The 19,772-nt window shown below is 46.1% G+C and overlaps 1 protein-coding gene across 1 annotated transcript in view; it reads left to right on the forward strand.

Moving 5' to 3' along the window:
- The first annotated feature begins 8,637 nt into the window (after positions 1-8,637).
- CRY2 (cryptochrome circadian regulator 2) overlaps positions 8,638-19,772 on the forward strand; it is a 36,358-nt gene continuing 25,223 nt past the window's right edge. The window contains exons 1-2 of the mRNA XM_002755209.6: positions 8,638-8,865; positions 17,712-17,820. Of these exons, the coding sequence (XP_002755255.1) occupies positions 8,651-8,865; positions 17,712-17,820 (324 nt within the window). The 5' untranslated portion in view covers positions 8,638-8,650. The remainder of the gene's footprint in view (positions 8,866-17,711; positions 17,821-19,772) is intronic.

Genomic DNA, 19,772 nt, shown 5'->3' on the forward strand with positions numbered 1-19,772 from the left:
CCTTGTCTTTTTGTTTTTGTTTTTGTTTTTGTTTTGAGACCGAGTCTCACTTTGTCACCCAGGTTGGAATTCAGTGGTGTGATCTCAGCTCACTGCAACCTCTGCCTCCCGGGTGCAAGTGATTCTCATGCCTCAGCCTCCCGAGTAGCTGGGATTATAGGCATGAGCCACCACACCTGGTTAATTTTTGTATTTTTGTAGAGATGGGTTTCACCATGTTGGCCAGGCTGGTCTTGAACTCCTGACCTCAGGTGATCCACCTGCCTCAGCCTCCCAAGGTGCTGGAATTATAGGCGTGAGCCACTGCACCTGGCCTGAGATCTTGTCTTAAAAAAAAATAATAAAAGTTATGTTTTGGTTCTGAGACTTTATTTTATTTTATTTTATTTTATTTTATTTTATTTTATTTTATTTGAGATGGAGTCTCCCTCTGTCACCCAAGCTGGAGTGCAGTGGCACGATCTCGACTCACTGCAACCTCCGCCTCCCAGATTCAAGCAATTCTTCTGCCTCAGCCTCCCAAGTGCTGGGATTACAGGTGCACGCCACCATGTCCAGCTCATTTTTTGTATTTTTAGTAGCAACAGGGTTTCACCATGTTGGCCAGGCTGGTCTCGAACTCCTGACCTTGCAATCTGCCCACCTCAGCTTCCCAAAGTGCTGAGATTATAGGCTTGAGCCACTGTGTCTGGCCATATTTTACTTTTTATTTACATTAATAATGGTCAATAAGTTTTAAAATAATATCTCTGCTGAAATAATTCACATACCATACAGTTCACCCACTTAAAGTAACTACACTTCAGTGGTTTTTAGTATATTCACAGGATTGTACAACCATCATCACAATCAACTTTAGAACATTTCCATCATCCCATTAGTGTTTACTCCTCATTTTCCTCACCCCTCAGCCCTCCTAGCCCTAAAAAACCAATTCTGTCTCTATGGATTTGCCTATTCTGGACATTTCATACACATGAAATTCTATAATACAATATATGGTATTTTGTAACTGGCTTCTGTCACTTATAATGTTTTCAACGTTCATCAACATTGTTATGTGTATCAACACTTCCTTTTTATTGCCAAATGATATTCCATTGTATGGATAGACAACATTTTATTTACCCATTCATCAGATGATAGACATTTGGGTGGTTTCTACTTCTTTGGCTATTAACACATCAGTTTTGTCTGCTTGCAAACTTTATGTAGTGGATATATACATATTGTGTTTGTCCCGTCTCACACCACTATAAATAACTACCTGGGACTGGGTAATTTATAAAGAAAAGACCTTTAATTGACACACGGTTCCCCATGCTGTACAGGAGGCAGGGCTGGGGAAGCCTCAGGAAACTTACAATCATATGGTGGAAAGGCAAATGAGAAGCAAGCACGTTTTCACAGAAGGCAGAAGAGAGACAGAACAAAGGGGGAAGTGCTACACACTTTTAAACAACCAGATCTCGTGAGAACTCACTATCACGAGAACAGCAAGGGGGAAATCCACCCCCAGGATCCAATCACCTCCCACCAGGTCCTTCCAACACCGAAGATCATACTTCAACATGAAATTTGGGTGGGGACTCAGAGCCAAACCATATCACATATATAAGTATTTTCTTTGGTTTCTGGCTTCTTTCACTCAATATTAAGTTTGCGAGAATCACCCATGTTAACTGCTGCCTATGGCTATGGGTTCTTTTGTGTAATATTCCTATGTTTGAATACAGCACAATTTTTTAATCTCTTCTTTGGTTATGGACATTTGAGTTATCCCTGATTTATTATTACTAATAATACTGCTATGAACATTCCTGCACATGTCTTTTGGTGCACATGGGCACGAATTTCTGTTATGTATATGCTAGGAGTGAAACTGCTGGGTCATAGAAGATATCATTCATGATTTGTAAGGTATTTGGCTTTTCAAATTTAATATATAATACCAGACAGTTTTTTAAAGTGGTCGTACCAATTTACACTCCCAACAGCAGTGTATTTTAACTGCCCACATTCTCCCAAACGCTTGCTTTTATCAGTCCTTTTAACTTTATTCATTTTGCAGGCCTATAGTGGTACCTCACTGTGGTTTTAATTTGTAGCTCCGTAATGAACTAATGAAAGTGAGTGCCTTTTCGTGCGTTCACTGGCCACTTAATATCCATGTTTTGGGGTGGGAGGTGGATGAAAAGTGTCACAGTAGCCGTTATCTGGGGCCAGTATCATGCAGGCAGTAAAAAGAATTTACCAGGACAGTTGTAGGCAAAGAAAGGCAGATTTATTAGAGATAGTATGAAAATATATTGCAAGGGTGCAATGGGCAGGTCAGCCAGAGAGGAGCTGACTACAAAGAGACAAAGACTTGCTGGGGATTTTATAGGCTGGTGCTCGTGCTGTGTACTGAAGACGGCTTAGTGCGGTGCTGATAATGCTGAGGTTGCAGTGAGCTAACTTGCATTTTTCTATCAGTCAAGGCACTGTGATGGCTGGGCACAGGAAGATGGTGAGTTATTTGCGCAGGAAGGCTATGTGTCCTGGACCACGAAGAAAGGCAGACTTACAGTTTATCTGCTTTTTCTTCTTGCTTTCCCTCAATCCTGCCAGTCTGACTCCTTTTGCCTAATTAGGACTCCACAGAAAGTGCCTGTTTAAATCTCTGGCTTACTTTCAAATTGGGTTGCCTATCTTTTTTTCTTTCTCCCTAAAGTCTATTTACATATTCAGAATTTGAGCTCTTTAAGAATTATAAATATTATGCAAGAATCTTTTCTCATTCTATGCTTTTTCACTCTTTGGATAATGTTTTTTGATAAGCAGTTACTAATTTTGACATAGTGCAACCATCAATTTTCTTTTTTTTTTTTTTGAGGCGAGGTCTCACTCTGTCGCCCAGGCTGGCGTACAATGGTGTGATCTCAGCTCACTGCAACCTCTGCTTCCCGGGTTCAAGTGATTCTCCTGCCTCAGCCTCCCAAGTAGCTGGGATTACAGGCAACTGCCACCACGCCCAGCTATTTTTTTTTTTTTTTTTTTTTAGTAGAGACGGGGTTTCACCAGGTTGGTCAGGCTTGTCTCGAACACCTGATCATAGGTGATTCACCTGCCTCAGCCTCCCAAAGTTCTGGGATTACAAGCATGAGCCACCACACCCAGTCCATCAATATTTTCTTTAATAGTTAGTGGTTTTCATGTCTTTTTCAAGAAATGTTTGTCTTCAAGGTTGTGAAGATATTCTGCTATACAATCTTCTTAAAGCTGTATTGTTTTACCTTTCACATTAAGCACATAATCTACCTGGAACTGATTTGTATGTTGTGGGATGGAGTCAAGTTTCACTTTTTTACAAAGGAATATCTAATTGACCCATTACTGTTATGGGAAAAGTCCTTTTCCCCACTTCGTTATGGAGACATCTTTGTCATAAATAAAATGTCAAGATTCAGTGTGGACCTGTTTCTGGATTCTCAATTCTGCCTCATTAGTCTACTCACTTTCCCCTAATTCCGCACTGCACTTTTATTATCAGTATCATCACCCCCATTTTACAAATGAAGAAGCTAAGGCACAGAGAGGTTAAGTAGCTCGCCCAATGTAGTAATTTGCTAGTTAATGTCAGACCTGGAAATGGAACCCAGGGAGTTTAGTTTTACGGTCTATGCTCTCAATAAGCTTTACTGCTTCTCAGGCGGAACAGTTCCAAGAACAAACATCTTGCGTCACTACATCAAAGTACGCTTTACGTGAAGTCTTGGCAACAGGGATACCGCCGCTGCACCGTGGGTCCTGGTGTTCCCACAGCCACAAACTGAACCGCCGCTGTCCCAGTCCTACCACTAGAGGGCGCGGGTAACTTAAACTCCCCGGGGACGTCCCTCCCGCCGCTCCTGGTTACCCTTCAGCCAATCATCAAATATTTACCCAAAGCGCAGTACAAAGCCAAAGTAGAAAGTTGTCTAATCCAGTCACCACGCAGAAAATTAACAAAAAGAGACGAAACAGGACTGATCTATCTGCTTAAGTATCTTCAGGGAAGAAAGACGCCACTCAGTGTCTGGCTAATTCATCTCATCCTTTAAGCTCCTTATCCTGAGAAGTCTCTCCAATCTTTTATACTTCCTAGTGTAAACTAGGTTGTTTGGTATCCTCATGACAACCACTCTTTGGAGGTACTTTTTACGAAGTGTACACTGGAGTGCGTTATTATGAGGTCAAAAATAAGCTTTTTTTTTTTTTTTTTTTTTTGAGACAGAATCTTGCCCTGTCGCCCGGGCTGGAATGCAATGGCACAATCTCGGCTCTCTGCGACCTCTGCCACTCAGATTCAAGCGATTCTCCTGCCTCAGCCTCCCGAGCAGCTGGGATTATAGACATGCGCCTCCATGCCAGGCTAATTTTTGTATTTTTAGTAGAGACGGGTTTCACCATGTTGGCCCGGCTGTGCTCGAACTCCTGACCTCAGGTGATCTGCCCTCCTCAGCCTACCAAAGTGCTGAGATTACAGGCATGAGCCACCGCACCCAGCCAAAAATCAGCTCTTATTTCCCTCAAAGAGACAATAGTACTCCGTTACATTTCACTTCCTCAGCAATGTACAAGTTTCTTTGGTCTCTCTCCAATTTCTCTGTGTCCCTTTTAAAGCATAAAAACCCAAAGTGGACTTTGCACTCTAGCATTCTATCCAGTGTCAGATTTACTTCATCACCAAGACTAGAGTGCAGTGGCATGGTCTTGGTTCACTGTACCCTTCTCCTCCCGGGTTCAAGCCATTCTCCTGGCTCCGCCTCCTGAGTAGCTGAGATTACAGGGGCATGTCACCACACCCGGCTAATTTTTGTATTTTTTGTAGAGATGGGGTTACCCCATGTTGGCCAGATCAACTCCTGACGCCAAATGATCTGCCTGCCTCGGCCTCCCAAAGTGCTGGGATTAGAGGCGTGAGCCACCTTACCTGGCCTACTTCTCGATTCCTGAGAGTTACACAGTTAATATATCAAAGCAACATGCAATTATTCAATAAGGTATTAATAGTTCATCTTTATCAACTTGACAACACAATCACAAAAGAAACACAAAAGTAATGATGCAGCAATATACAACACGCTTATTATTTTTTTAAAAAGCAGAGCAGGGTGCAACGGCTCATCCCTGTAATCCCAGTACTTTGGGAGGCCAAAGAGGGAGGATCGACTGAGGCCGGGAGTTGATCGCTTCAAGACCAGCCTGGGCAACGTACCAAGACCCCCGTTTTTACAAAAAAAAAAATTGTTTTATAAATTAGCCAGGCGTAGTGGCGTGTGCCTGTAGTCCTAGCTACTCAGGAAGCTAAGGTAGGAGGATCCCTTGAGCCCATGAGTTTGAGACTGAAGTGAGCTATGGTCACAGCACTGCACTCCAGCTTGGGTGGTGATAGAACAAGACCCTGTCTCAAAAAAAAAAAAAAAAAAAATCAGGCCAGGCACAGTCAGTGGCTGACACCTATAATCCCAGCACTTCGGGAAGCTGAGGCAGGTGGATCAACTGAGGTCAGGAGTTCAAGACCAGCCTGACAAATATGGTGAAACCCTGAGTCTACTAAAAATACAAAATTTAGCCAGGCATGCTGGCAGGTGCCTGTAGTCCCAAGCTACTTGGGAGGCTGAGGCGCAAGAATTGCTTAAGCCCAGGAGGCGGAGGTTGAGGTGAGCCGAGATCATGCCACTGCACTCCAGTCTGGGTGACAGAGCAAGACACTGTCTCAAATAATAATTAAAAAAAAAAAGAATAAACAAGCCATGGAGCACTGAACCTCTGCTTTGATTAAAGTTTTAAAACTTAGATGTTTGTGGACAAAGTCTAGAAGGCAACATGAAGATAAAAAATAATTGATTTGTGAGGTTTTGGGACCTGATGGTGATTACTTGTTTTTTCATTATTGGTAAAATTTTGAAGACTTTTAAAAAAAATGAGTAAAATATTACCACTGATCAAACAAACAAAAAAGAAAAATTAAAAAAAAATTTAATGAGTAAAATATTTTATTTACTTAGCAACTTATGGAGCCACATTACATGTAGGACCCAGGGCTGAGCATTGCAAAGAAGACAAAACCAGACACGGGTCCTGCTGTTCAGAATAATAGTGGCTGATCACAGTACAAAATGCTTACTATATCCTGAGTACTACTATCACTCTATTGTAAAGATTAGGAAAGTGAGGAACAGGCTGGGTGCAGTGGCTCACTCCTGTAATCACAGCACTTTGGGAGGCTGAGGTGGGTGGATCACCTGAGGTCAAAAGTTCAAGACCAGCCTAGCTAACATGGTGAAACCCCGTCTCTACTACAAATACAACAACAACAAAAAATTAGCTTGGCGTGGTGGCAGGCGCCTGTAATCCCAGCTAGTTGGGAGGCTGACAGAAGAATCGCTTGAATCATGAGGTCAGGAGTTCAAGACCAGCCTGGCCAATATGGTGAAACCCCATCTCTACTAAAAATACAAAAATTAGCTGGGCATGGTGGCACGCGCCTGTAACCCCAGCTATGCGGTAGGCTGAGGCAGGAGAATCACTTGAACCCAGGAGGTGGAGGTTGAAGTGAGCCGAGAGCGTGCCATTGCACTCCAGCCTGGGTAACAGAGCAAGACTCCATCTCAATTTAAAAAAAAAAAAAGAGAGAGATCCTGTCAATGTGAGACTCTAGTCCCTGTTCAACTTTTACTAAAATAATCCTTGAGCATTAAGTGCCAAGCACTGAGCTAGACCCTGGACATACAACTGTAAATAAGCCACAGCCCCTTGCCCTCCAGGAGTTCATGGTCTCATGGGGCAGAGAGATATTTAAGCAAGAAATTCCAGTACCATGTGCCAAGACGAGTGACCAAAAAGAAGCACAGAATGAGATAGGGCACTATGCAGGCTGGGACCAGAGAGCAAGAACATAACATCTATACTGAACAATGACACAGAGCAAACTGGAGTTAGAAACAAAGAAGGAAGAGGGAGTGTGATCTAGGCTGTGGGAACAGCTTGTGAAAAGCCCTGGAAATGATAGAGAATGCCTAGGATTGCAGTGACACTGGTTTATAGAGTGGTGCCAATCAATGCCACTAAACTGCAGACTAAATTGCTAAACTCTTTGATTGCTCTGCCCCAGGTCCAGGAAGGGTTCCAAGCATGGGCTCAATCTAGGACCAAATTGAAACAGACTGTTCTCCACCAGATAACCCCAAAACTGCAGCTTGACTAAGGCATCTCAGCCCACCCAACACCCTGTTGTTGGTGTTTATAGCTTCTCTTGCCGTTTAGTCAGTCAATCAGCAAGCCCTGTGCTAGACTCCAGAGGAATAATAGGGTTCCACCTGGCGCCCAAGAGGAACGGGGACAATGTCCTCCACATCTCTGAACCCCACCTGGAATCCAGTACAGTGCTTTGCACACGATAGTACCACTGGGTCTGCTAAACACTCTAAAAGAAAATAAATTCGGACAGGATGCGGTGGCTCACGCCTGTAATCCCAGCACTTTGGGAGGCCGAGGCAGGCGGATCACCTGAGGTCGGGAGTTCGAGACCAGCCCAACCCACAGGAGAAACCCCGTCTCTACTAAAAATACAAAATTAGCTCGGCATTGTGGCGCACACCTGTGATCCCAGCTACTTGGGAGACTAAGGCAGGAAAATCGCTTGAACCCGGGAGATGGAGGTTGCGATGACCCGAGATCGCGCCATTGCGCTCCAGCCTGGGCAACAAGATCAAAACTCCGTCTCAAAAAAAGAAAAGAAATTCATCTGATGGCATAATTACTGTCTTAACGCAAGTCCTCCACATCCCCAGTCCCTACTCCCAAATCCTCTCCTGCTGCATATCACGGCACTCCTTCCCCCATCCTTAGGCTCTGCCGCTTGCAATTACCAAGGATCTTAGCACAAAGAGAAGTATGGCTTCGTGGATAAAAGCAGAAGTCCCGAAATCAGAATAATCTGGATGGAATCCTCTTATCAGCTTTATGATAGTGGGCAAATCGCTCAACTGCGGCACCCTTCATTTTCTTCATCTGTAAAACAAAAATAGCAGCTCTTTCAATGGGGTTCGTTAAATGAATGTAACTGGGCTGAGCTGAGAATAGTAAATGAGACCGTCTATGTAAGGAGATGATCATGTCTCTTGCCATATAAAGTGAACTCAGTAAATGGCAGCTGTAGTAGAATGATGTAGATGGTGACGAGGATGTTGGTGATAATAGGAAGAGGTCAGTTGTCAGTCTTCCAAGTCACTGGTTGTAGTCACAGCAACCCCGGCCAGCCTAGGCAGCTTCTTCCAGAAGCAGGCCCTGAATAGGACATGTGTAAGATATCCGCTGTCCCTGGAGACTCGACCCACTCCCAGCCCTCCGCGGAGAGCGCCAGCCTGCGTCATTTGTCCGGCCTGCCAGCTCCACCTAGGCGGACCCACACATGGTGGGAACGTGAGGGGGCGGAGCCTGTTCCGGCGCCTCTAGGCCAATCGCCGGGCGGGAGGCACTCAGCCAATGGTAAAGGGGCTCCAGAAGCTCTGGGGGCGGGGACATAGGGAGAGCTGCGGCGTCATAGGTCACTGGGCGGGCTGTGGGCGGGGTCCGCGGCGCCTACCCGGGCGGAGCGGGGGTGGCCGGAGCAGTCTGGACAGTCATGGCGGCGACTGTGGCGACGGCGGCAGCTGCGGTCCCTGCGCCAGCGCCCGGCACTGACGGCGCCTCTTCCGTGCACTGGTTCCGCAAAGGGCTGCGGCTCCACGACAACCCGGCGCTGCTGGCAGCGGTGCGCGGGGCGCGCTGCGTGCGCTGCGTTTACATCCTCGACCCGTGGTTCGCGGCCTCCTCCTCAGTCGGGATCAACCGATGGAGGTGAGGGGACCCGGGGCGGGGTGGCGGGGACGCAGCCAGGACCCTGGGGTGACCGGCGAATAACACGATCCCCCCCCCAACCCCTTCACGGCCAGAAGGCCAGAGGAAAGAAGCCGAGACCTGGGAAGTAATTCGTTATGGTCCTAACGCGCTGGTGGTGAGGGCTTAGCCGCTGACAAAGCGCGTTCGCACTGTTACCCCTCTGAGCCTCACAACTGCCTGTGGAACGGAGTTCATGATCCCCGTTCTACAGATGAAACCCTTGAGCCTTGGAGACCCAAAGTCGACCCGCCCAGGGACTTGCACCCAGTGAGTGGCAGAACAGGGTCTCCTGGTTTAGAGCTCTTAAGGTCTACTCAGGGAGGGGCGGAAGGGAGATACTGTAGTGTGAAGGCGGGACGGGTTTCTGCTCGCATTCTTCAAGTAAAGAGTCCATTGCTGGGCTGGGGAGATCACTCCTAAGCCTCCGGCTTGTTTGAATCCGCCCTACCGCCCATCCTGGCTTCCCTGCACGCAGACCGTCCTGCCTCTGGGGGTGTCAGGAGACCCTGGCTTAGCATTAAATAAGGCCTTCTCCCCTGTATTATAAATAAAGAAGCCAAAGGCATCTTCACATGGAATCACTTTGTGTTCAAAGCTCCAGAGAATCCAGGGGATTCTCCAAAATGGGTTAAGCCCTGCTCTGGAGCTTTGACCTCGATAGAAAAATTTAAAAGGATCTAAAGTGTCACCCCTCCATCCTCTTGTCATGATTTTAAAGGACAGTTGAGCCATTAGCGGTGAGACTTTAATGAACTGTCTTGCTAAGGTTAGGGAGCAGGAAAGCTGTGATATCAAGGGCCCCTCTGATAACCCCCAGGAGATGGAGTCGACATGATCATGGGAAAAAATGAACAGGTCCTTCGTGTATTTTCTCTGTGAACAGTATTCAGACTGAAGAATTTTGAGACATCATGTACTCATCGCTCTTCAGAACACCTAGCTGCAGTTGCTGGGTTTGTTTGCATTGTTCGGGGAATGTTTGCTTGTGGCCTTGTTGCATCGATGGACAGGGTTATTTCCAAGATACCATGGCTCTTGGCACACCATGCTTTTCTCTCCAAGGTGTGTGCCCTGCTAAGAGAGTGAGTGCTCCTAGCAGTGGGTCTGTTCAGTGCCCCCTCCTGCCCAGTTTATATAGAGGGAACAACTAAAGATAGTTCTGTGGAGAGCCTGCCCACAGTTTTCAGGCTGCCTTGTGGCTGTCTCTGCTCCAGTTTCTACAGCTAGGAGGTTGGGTTTGACAAGCATCATCAAATGACCATCCCTATTGTGGACACTAAGCCAAGCTTCAGACTTTGCCCTGTACCGGTCAGAGCCAAGCAAATGGAATCTGACTACCTTGGTTACATTGTCATAGACTTTTATTGGGTTTTGGGAGACATTGCATAGTACTGCCTCCTCTTTTTTGATAGCGGAGCTTAAAAATCAACAATAAAACTCCTGTTGATTAAACTCCATTTGGCTAGGAACCAGGTGTTTATGGATTTTTGTGGGTCACCGTTTTGTGACCCTGCTATCAGTTTAGTGAAGGAGAAAAGGAATGTGGCTCAGATGCCCGAGTCAAATCCTGAAGTCAGAAGCTGTGTAGGAATGCAGATATTAATTGATTACTTAATGAGTGCCTAATATCTGCCAGATACTGTTCTAGATGTTGCTAGGGATACAGCAGTGAACAAGCAGATGTGTCTGTGCTCCCAAAACACCTGGAACCTACATTTTATTGAAGGAAGACCAGCAAACAACCGTAATTTAGTAAAACAAAGTACCATGAAAAACTAAGATAAGAGGACAGGCTAGCGTGCTGGTTCTCAATCTTGGCTGCTCTGCATTGGAATCAATGGAAGGATCTTTAAAAGATGCCTGGGCCTCTTTTCCCCCATTTTTTTTTTTTTTTTTTTTGAGATGGAACTTTGTTCTTGTTGCCTATGCTGGAGTGCAATGGCACAGTCTGGGCTCACTGCAACCTCGCTTCTGAGGTTCAAGCAATTCTGCTGCCTCAGCCTCCCAATTAGCTGGGATTACAAGTGCCCACCACCATGCCTGGCTAATTTTTTTTTTTTTTTTGTATTTTTAGTGGAGACAGGGTTTCATCATGTTGGTTAGACTGGTCTCAAATTCCTGACCTCAGGTGATGTGCTTACGTCGGTCTCCCAAAGTGCTGGGATTATAGGGCATGAGCCAGTGTGCCCAGCCCCTTTCCCCCAGTTCTGTTTGAATTGTTCTGGGTTATGGCCTGGGCATTAAGGTTTGGGGTTTTTCTGGTTTTTTTTGAGCCGGAGTTTCGCTCTTGTTATCCAGGTTGGAGTGCAATGGCGCGATCTCGGCTCACCGCAACCTCCGCCTCCTGGGTTCAGGCAATTCTCCTGCCTCAGCCTCCCGAGTAGCTGGGATTACAGGCACGCGCCACCATGCCCAGCTAATTTTTTGTATTTTTAGTAGAGACGGGGTTTCACCATGTTGACCAGGATAGTCTCGATCTCTTAACCTCGTGATCCACCCGCCTTGGCCTCCCAAAGTGCTGGGATTATAGTCTTGAGCCACCGCGCCCGGCCCGGGTTTTTCTGTTTTGTTTTGTTTTTTTGAGACAGGCCCTGCTCAGGTGACAACCCAAGCAGAAATGCAGTGGCATGATCATAGCTCTCTGTAGCCTCCGCCTCCCAGGCTCCAGCAATCCTCCTTCCTCAGTCTCCTGAGTAGCTGGGACTCCAGGCATATACCACCATGCCTGGCTAATTTTTGTATTTTTTGTAGTGATGGGGTTTCACCATGTCTCCAGGCTGGTCTCGAACTTATGGGCTCAAGCAGTCACCTGCCTCAGCTTCCCAAAGTGCTGTGATTGCAGGCATGAGCCACTGGGGCCCATCCTTGGCCATTAAGGTTTTTAAAGCTCTTATTGCAGCAAAGCTTGAGAAACACTGGACTAGAGAACCTGTAGTTCAGTGTATTAGAACCTGAGCCAGGCAACCTAGGAAGGGTGTTGCAGTGCATTGGCAGGAAGTCTAATTCATGTTGGCCTTCAGAAGAAAGAGGTGAACTAACACAAACAGATTGAATATGATAACTGCTCTTGGGCCTAGAAACAGATACACTCCCACCACCTCCACCATTCTGCTTGCTTCCTGGATCAATTGACGGCAGAGCTGCATTCTCTTTAATGCACAAAGTTGGGGACAGAGGGGAGGGCTGGAGCCAGCCATATATTGACATGACTGTAGAGTGTGTAATCGTCCCATGGCTGTTTCCGGATTCCGAGAGTGGTCTAAGAGATTGTGCTGCATGCAGCATGACATCCTAGTTCTGCCGCTGTTCAAGTTGCCTCTGAGAAGCCTCCCTAGGAAGGGACCATCTGCAAGGAGGGGAGGCCCCAAAATCTGTGACTCTATTACCCTCCTGCTCCTCCTACTCTGACTCCCACACAGTGTTCTTTTGCAGATGTAATCAGATTAAAATAACCATGAATGGCACTAAGAGTAAAAAAGGACAGAAAAATGCAACCAAGAAATACACATATTGATTAGCAAGAAGAAGGCTAGCAAACTCCTTGCCTTGGTGGTGGTGGGATGTTTGTGGGCTAATTGTAGTTATATGAGCCTCGGGATTTTTTTTTCCAAGTGCTACTTGGCTAAGCCCTTTCACATTTTCCCCAGCCTCACCTCCCCCAAATTTGCTACATTTGGAAGGAGGTTCTGCAGCAGGAATATAAACAAAAGGAAGATGTGAGCAGCTTCTAGATTTTAAAATGGCCTCTGGTTTTTTATTACCTTTCTCTCCTTACTGCAACTTGGGTAGGTGTTAGAAACAATTCCCCTTCTACTTTATTTAAGTCATCTTGTTCCTGGCTCTGTGCTGCACCTCTTTCAGGAGCTTCCTGGACAGAGGGAATTTATAGAAATAAAAAATGTTCCCTCTCAGCCCATTTCTCTCAGAATTGGTAAAAGAGGTAAACTGGGAACTTCCCAGGATGCCCCAGGAGAACAAGTGTGCCTGTCTTCCTAGAAGCTGAGAGCTGAACACTGCTGGACTGGAAAGCATGTTGAGAACTATGGTCTACTAGCTGGGAAGTAGGAGCTTCTCTGAGCTATTCACGTTGGTACCTGAGAGAGGCACTTTACCCTTCTGCTGCCAAGGAAATGTTTCCGTTTGCCCAAAGGGGCTAAAAACATTCTTTATCTTTCTCTTTGAAATTAGGAAAGAATAGATACATTTTTAAAATAATAAGTATTTAATATTTAAATATTTCTAAGTGTCACTCAGATACTTAGAAATAAATCCCTGCCATAGATTATGAGCTTAGATTGTCCTTTTCCATGGGGCTTAAGCTCTCTTAATTAGGAAAACTTAATTTCTATTAATATCCTGTGTAGCCAATCTGTGCCAGCCAATGGTATCATGTTTATTGTTAGATAACCCTGGCTTGAAGCAGAGGAATTTGGTCAAGGACAGTCTGGACCCAAAAGAATTCACTATTATCCTCCCTCCCCCATTAACAACAAATAAATAAAATATTCCTCAACACGGGATTGGCCATCCCTAGAGAAGGCCTTTCTAAATATGAGTAATTCAACAAAGATCTGATTGTTTTATTCTAAAAGGCTAGCCTAATAGAGTTCCTGAATTGTAGTGTCTTCTCTATTTTTGGAAATCCCAGTCTGGTTTTCTCCCGTTCTGCCCACCTCTGGCTCCAGAGCACTTACGTAATAATGTAATTCAGTTGCACATGTTGTCTAATCCAGAGGGTGAGCTTTGCTCTCCCAGGACCATGTGCTCTGAATTTTGGCCATGTGAGCTAGGCTAGGAGCTGCCAAGGGTGAAGTGCCAGCCCCAACACCACCACCTCCAATGCCCAGGCCAGCTTCCTTCAGGGTCCCTTCATTGGAGTAGAGAGGAATTGGAGTAAAGAGGAGGGTTCTAAGGCACCACAGAAGCCCCAAGGTTCTCTCTGGTGAAAGAATGCATGTACCTGCCCAGTGAGCCTTTGCCTAGTCGCAGCACTGCTCCAAATGTGATGCAAAGCTGTCACCTGGCAGGCCTCAAAGGTGGTACCCTAGTGGTGGCTTCCCATTCCCTGCATTCTCTGGCTGCCTGGAGTCTGGGGATACTGGGGACCCTCCCCACATCTCCACCTATTGCATCCCGTATGGTCACTGTTCTGAGCCCTCCCTTCCAGAGGGAAGTTGGAAGAAGCAGAGCATTTCTAGCGGCCCAAAGAGGAGATAGAAATATTTCTTTTCCAAGAGAAAAAATTTAGTAGAAACAAATTAGAAGCAAAGAAAGGCAACTTGTAAACAGAGGCTAGAAGTAAAGTTAAGTTTTCTAGAGCAGTGCCTGTGAAACTTTAATGTGCAAGTGAATCGCCAGGGAATCTTGCTAAAATACAGATTCTAATTTTGGAGGTCTGGGTTGGAGCCTGAGATTCTGCATTTCAACCAACTCCTCGGTGTTTCACAGCCAGTGCTGCTGATTGTCAGACCGCACTCAGAGGAGGAAAAATCTGGCAGCAGAGGTGTTGTTAGCCTTTGAGTTGGCCGGTGGTGCTCCCTGATGGCTGAGCCAACGGCAGCACAGCCTCGGTGCTCTGTTGAGAGGCAGTGGCTGGCTGAAAACGAACATGTTAAGCCTGACAGATTGCCTGGGTTTGAATTCTGGCCACTTATTAGGTGTATGATGTTGGGCAAGTTCCTAATCTCTGTATGCCTCAGTTCCTTCATCTGCAAAATGGAAATGATAATAGTACCTACTGGATTGGGCTGTTTGAGAATAAATGAGATAATGTATGTGAAACAAGTAGAATGGTGCCTGTCATTGTAAATGTTTATTAAATGTTAGTCGTTCCCATTGTTATCATTATTTTTATTTAGTTGCTGGGTTCAGCAACTAAATAAAAGGCAGGCCTTCTATCTGCCTCTCATTTCTGCTTCCTGCTATAAACATCCCTTGTGAAAGAAGAAAAGGGCTCTCATAGGATTAGCTGTGCTTTAGAGATGCTGCAAGGAATCTCTCTTTTAGTAAATGAGATCTAAAAATAAAGTTCTATAGAAGGCAGATTGCTACATGTTCTGGAACCCAGATTTCATGTGCATTTCAACCTTATTTATAGCTTCAAATCAAAGTCCTATGCAGCCTGGTGGACTGTAAGGGAAAAGGCCCCCAAAGTGCATGGCAAGGATGCAGAGCTGCTGATGGAGGACCCTGTGTCCTGGAATTTAAAAATCTCTAGGCATTCTACCTGGCAGGGTCCAGGTTTCAGGTGGCCAGAGAACATTTACATGGATTTCTCTTCTTTTCCTTCTAGAAGAATGGTGAGGCTTGGGGGAGGCCAACACAAGTGATGTACTTGCAGTTTCCTGTTCCTTTTTTTCAATTTTTCAAAACCAGAAATTCACAGAGGTGGAGATTTTGGTTTGCATAAAGCGGCATTCAGCCTATTAGTCTTCCATCCCAACCCCTCCGAGAGTCTTCTGCATGCTCTTTTGCAAACATGATGCTTTGAGCTGAGCCCAGGGCTCACCCATGCTAGAATGTGGGTCTGTGGCATTGGCTGTGGGAGTGTGTCAAGTTGTGTACGTCAGAGGCAGCAGTGGGGGCTGGTTCTAGTTGGCAGCCTGGGAACAGTCACTGCCTCTGTAAGCCTCCAGTAGTCAGGGAATGTGACTGTGACGTGCTGCAGAGGAGGTACAGGGCTTCATTGTGCTCAAGATAAAATCTGGCCATTCCAATTGTTGACTGAGAATAAGAATGCTGGGGATGGGGAGAGACCCAGGGGGTAGATAGCAGGTGCCTCAGAGGAGTCTGAAATATGCAGCTGACCTGTGGGTTCCTGAGGAAGAACATAAGAATGTCAGTGGATTACCTGTAGTCAGATTGCTGTTGGAGAAAGGGATTCCAAACTCCTGAGGGACTGCAGAATCTCAGCCCCTGGAGCAGAGTTGGCATGCAACTAGAAATCTTTAGAAATCAGGCACAGAGCCCGGCATGGTGGCTCACCCCTGTAATCCCAGCACTTTGGAAGTCTGAGTTGGGTGGATCATTTGAGGTCAGGAGTTCGAGACCAGCCCAGCCAACAAACCCTGTCTCTACCAAAATTTTTTTTTTTTTTTTTTTTTTGAGACGGAGTTTTGCTCTTGTTACCCAGGCTGGAGTGCAATGGCGCAATCTCGGCTCACCGCAACCTCTGCCTCCTGGGTTCAGGCAATTCTCCTGCCTCAGCCTCCTGAGTAGCTGGGATTACAGGCACGCACCACCATGCCCAGCTAATTTTTGTATTTATAGTAGAGACGGGGTTTCAGCATGTTGACCAGGATGGTCTCGATCTCTTGACCTCGTGATCCACCCGCCTCGGCCTCTCAAAGTGCTGGGATTACAGGCGTGAGCCACCACGCCCAGCCCAAAAATATTTTTTTAAAAATTGATTGGGTGTGGTGCACATACCTGTAACCCCAGCTACTCGGGAGGTTGAGGCAGGAGAATCGCTTGAACCTGGGATGTGGAGGTTGCAGTGAGCCGAGATCACACCACTACACTCCAGCCTGGGTGACAGAAAGAGACTCCAACTCAAAAAAAAGGGCACAGAGAGGAAAATGGGGGTTTCAGAGTGACCACCCCAGGTTCCTGAATTCCAGCTTTGTCACTTAACAGCTATGGTCTTAGGCAAATTAATTCCCCTCTCAGTGTCTCAGTTTCCTCATCTACAAAATAAGGCTGGTATTATTTCCCTTTAAAACAGTTGAGAGAATGCACTTAAAAAGCATGACAAAACCGAAATCCCATTAATAACCTTGTTTGCCTCTGGGGAAGGAGGAAGGGGAAGACCTTTTTATTGTGTACTGCTTTGTCACTGGAATTTTGAGCCACATGAATAGTTTATCTGGTTATAATGTTAATTTAAGTATAAAACAGTGAAGGCACTCAGCAAATGTTCATTTTCTTTCCCCTTCCCCTGGCGATCCAGGTCTCCTGCTGAAGTTCTTGCCTATCTGTAGTCTTCCCCACTCCCACCCCCACAAAATCATGAGGATATCTATTGAGAAGTACCTTCTAAGACCTTCTCCCTCTTCAGATGAGAACCTGATTACCAGAGCCTGGAGAGGCCTGGAGAGTGAGCCACCTGCCAAATAAAGCTATGGGGACTGGGGAAGCATTGCAGGCTGTGAGGCTGTGGCAGCAGAAATATGCATAGCCTGGAGCATGCGTGCAGAAAGGCAAGGAGTCTTTTCTACCAGAATAAGTAGGATTTTCCTGGCTATGGCAGTCTGATCCTCTGCTAAGAGGACCTAGTGCTTCCATACCACAGCATTGCACTGGCTTTTCAGACCGTTCCCAAGTGAGTCTCACAACAACCTTGTGCGGGGCAGATACTTAATCCAGCCGCAGAGACTACGAGGGAGTAAGTGACTTGCCTTAGATCACATAGAAACACCACACTCGGAACAGCTCACATTTATCTCATGATGTCTGTGTGCCAGGCACAGTGCTAAATTTTTTTCACACATTATTCTATTTTTTCTTAGCAATTTTATGAGATGGATACTAACATTATCTTCACATTGCCAATGAGAAAACAGGCAAAGAGGTTAGGTTATCGCCTAAAGTCACACAGCTTTAGCCACAAAGTAAGTGGCAAGGCCAGGATTTGAAGCAGAACAGCGCTGATCCACTCCTGGGCTGGAACCCAGGCCTCTCCAGCCCTAGTGACCATGAGGCTACCCATTGGGCATAAACAGTGAACCAGTTTCTCCCTGCTTTGTTAGGAAAGAGAGCCCCTCTTTGTGATGTTCTCACTAACAAGGCCTCTGTGGACTCTGCAGGTTCCTACTTCAGTCTCTGGAAGATTTGGACACAAGTTTAAGGAAACTGAACTCCCGCCTGTTTGTAGTCCGGGGACAGCCAGCCGACGTGTTCCCAAGGCTGTTCAAGGTAAGCGTGTAGAGCCCCCAGAGAAGACAGTGAGATTCTGTCTCTGAGGGTTCCCCACAGCCTGAATGAGATGATATTCCGACTGAGGGAATGGAAACATCAGGACTGGTCTGGCTCTTGCTTCTAGAGAAGTTGGGAGCAAAGGCAGCCAGTTAGCTTGCTCTTGGAATGGAAATTGTGTTAAGGAAAATAATTCTGTGAAACCAGTGTCTTGCTGGAAAGCTCCCAATTCAGTCCAGACATAGGATGTGGTAAGTCATTCCACCCTGGATGCCATTGACTTCCTTCGATGTTTTCTTGGCTGAAGCCAGCAAGATTTATTAGGGTTCCTTCTAGGCCAAGACTGAGAGTGGGGTTTCATGTCTAGCAAGGTGCATTTCCCATCTTGCTTTGCTCAGCTTATTGGGAAAAGTCGGCCTTTCTGAGGAAGCTTCCTTGTTTCCCATGGGGTAAATGGTTGATAGAAATCTTCATTTTGGTGCCACATAGGGTGGCAGTATCAGGGGGCCAGTCCACTTTTCCCTCAGTTCCTTTAAAAAGCATATTCTAAGGCCCACAAAGAAGCACAAAAACTCATGGACAGAGGGCTCTGGGACAGTCTGCCTTCCTCCTCAGCAGCACACCATGATTTTCATGCCCCTCTCCACCCTAACTTTGAGACAAAAGTCATGTCAGGGCAGACGGCTTAGTAAATACATCATCCTTCAGTTCCCCTCCCCACACCCCTACACATAATTGCGCATACATGCAAAAATCACACTGTGCTGGTAATTGCCCCCATTCATTAAGGGCTGCATGGGAGTCAAGCCTGTTCCCAGTGCTTGTTTACATCAACTCACTTATTCCTCACAGCAGGCCTGAGAGGTAGCTACTGCCATTCCCATTTACAGGTGAGGAAACAATGATTGGTTGTGAAGTTAATAAACGGTGGATTCTCTGACCCGAGAGCTGTGTCCTTACCCACCATACCATATAAATACATTTGCCTCCCTTCTCCCCAACATTGCCCTTTCTCTTCCCCCAGCAACTCCGAGGCCAACCCAGTTATAGCCCAGAGATCTAGCTAGGTCATCCATTCAGTCATTTCATGTATTTTGATTGAGATTTTGCTAGGTACTAGGCTTTATACTAGGTATAAGGGTAATGATGATGAGTGAGACAGCTTGGTTTCTGCTCTTGAGAGTTCAACCTAATGGGGGAAACAGGCAAGTGACAGGCAGCTTCATTGTCATGTAATACATCCTGCAGTGGAAAAAAGACAAGGTACAGAAGAATTATATTCAAGGAGGAGGTCAAGAAGGCTTGTTGGAGAAAATGTCATTTAATAATATTGTTATTATTGTTCACGGGTTACAATGGGTATTCACTGATGTAATCTATATGAACTACTAAGCATGGTATCATATAAGGCTTATCATATAGATGAGTCCTGGCTTATAGCAAGGGCTCAATAAATGTTTAGTGCTATTTATCCCTGAATGAGGGATAACTGCTCCTGCTAAGGACCCACCCCCAGGCGAGACTGGGTCAGGACCAGCCCTGCCAGGGCATAACATGGACATTTGCCCCAGTAGTTCGGAACTTTCAGAGACCCTGCCCAGAGGCTTTGGTTAGAATGCGTTTTTCTTCTTGCAAGTTGCATGCTCTAGGGCTTTCTATGGGTTGTCTGTACAACCATTCACTGGGCCAGCTTGCTATGAGATCTAGAAATTCCTACCAGAAAGAATTTCCTCCTTTTCAACATGCAGCCCTCTCGTCAGTTTCCTCTGACCTCCAGACTAAGGATCGCTTCCCGCTTCCTGACTCTCTCAGGGCTGGAACCTATTAGCTCTGTTTGCTATTGGCCTCAGAAGTGTTGCTGTGGAAACAATTAGGACACTTCACATAGCACAACTCTGCCAAGAAAACTAGGCCGCAAGTCTGCAGGGCTGTGAGGAGCTCTGGGAAAAGCT

Source organism: Callithrix jacchus, chromosome 10 (genome assembly GCF_049354715.1).
Source record: "Callithrix jacchus isolate 240 chromosome 10, calJac240_pri, whole genome shotgun sequence".
In the NCBI taxonomy this organism is placed as follows: domain Eukaryota; kingdom Metazoa; phylum Chordata; class Mammalia; order Primates; family Cebidae; genus Callithrix; species Callithrix jacchus.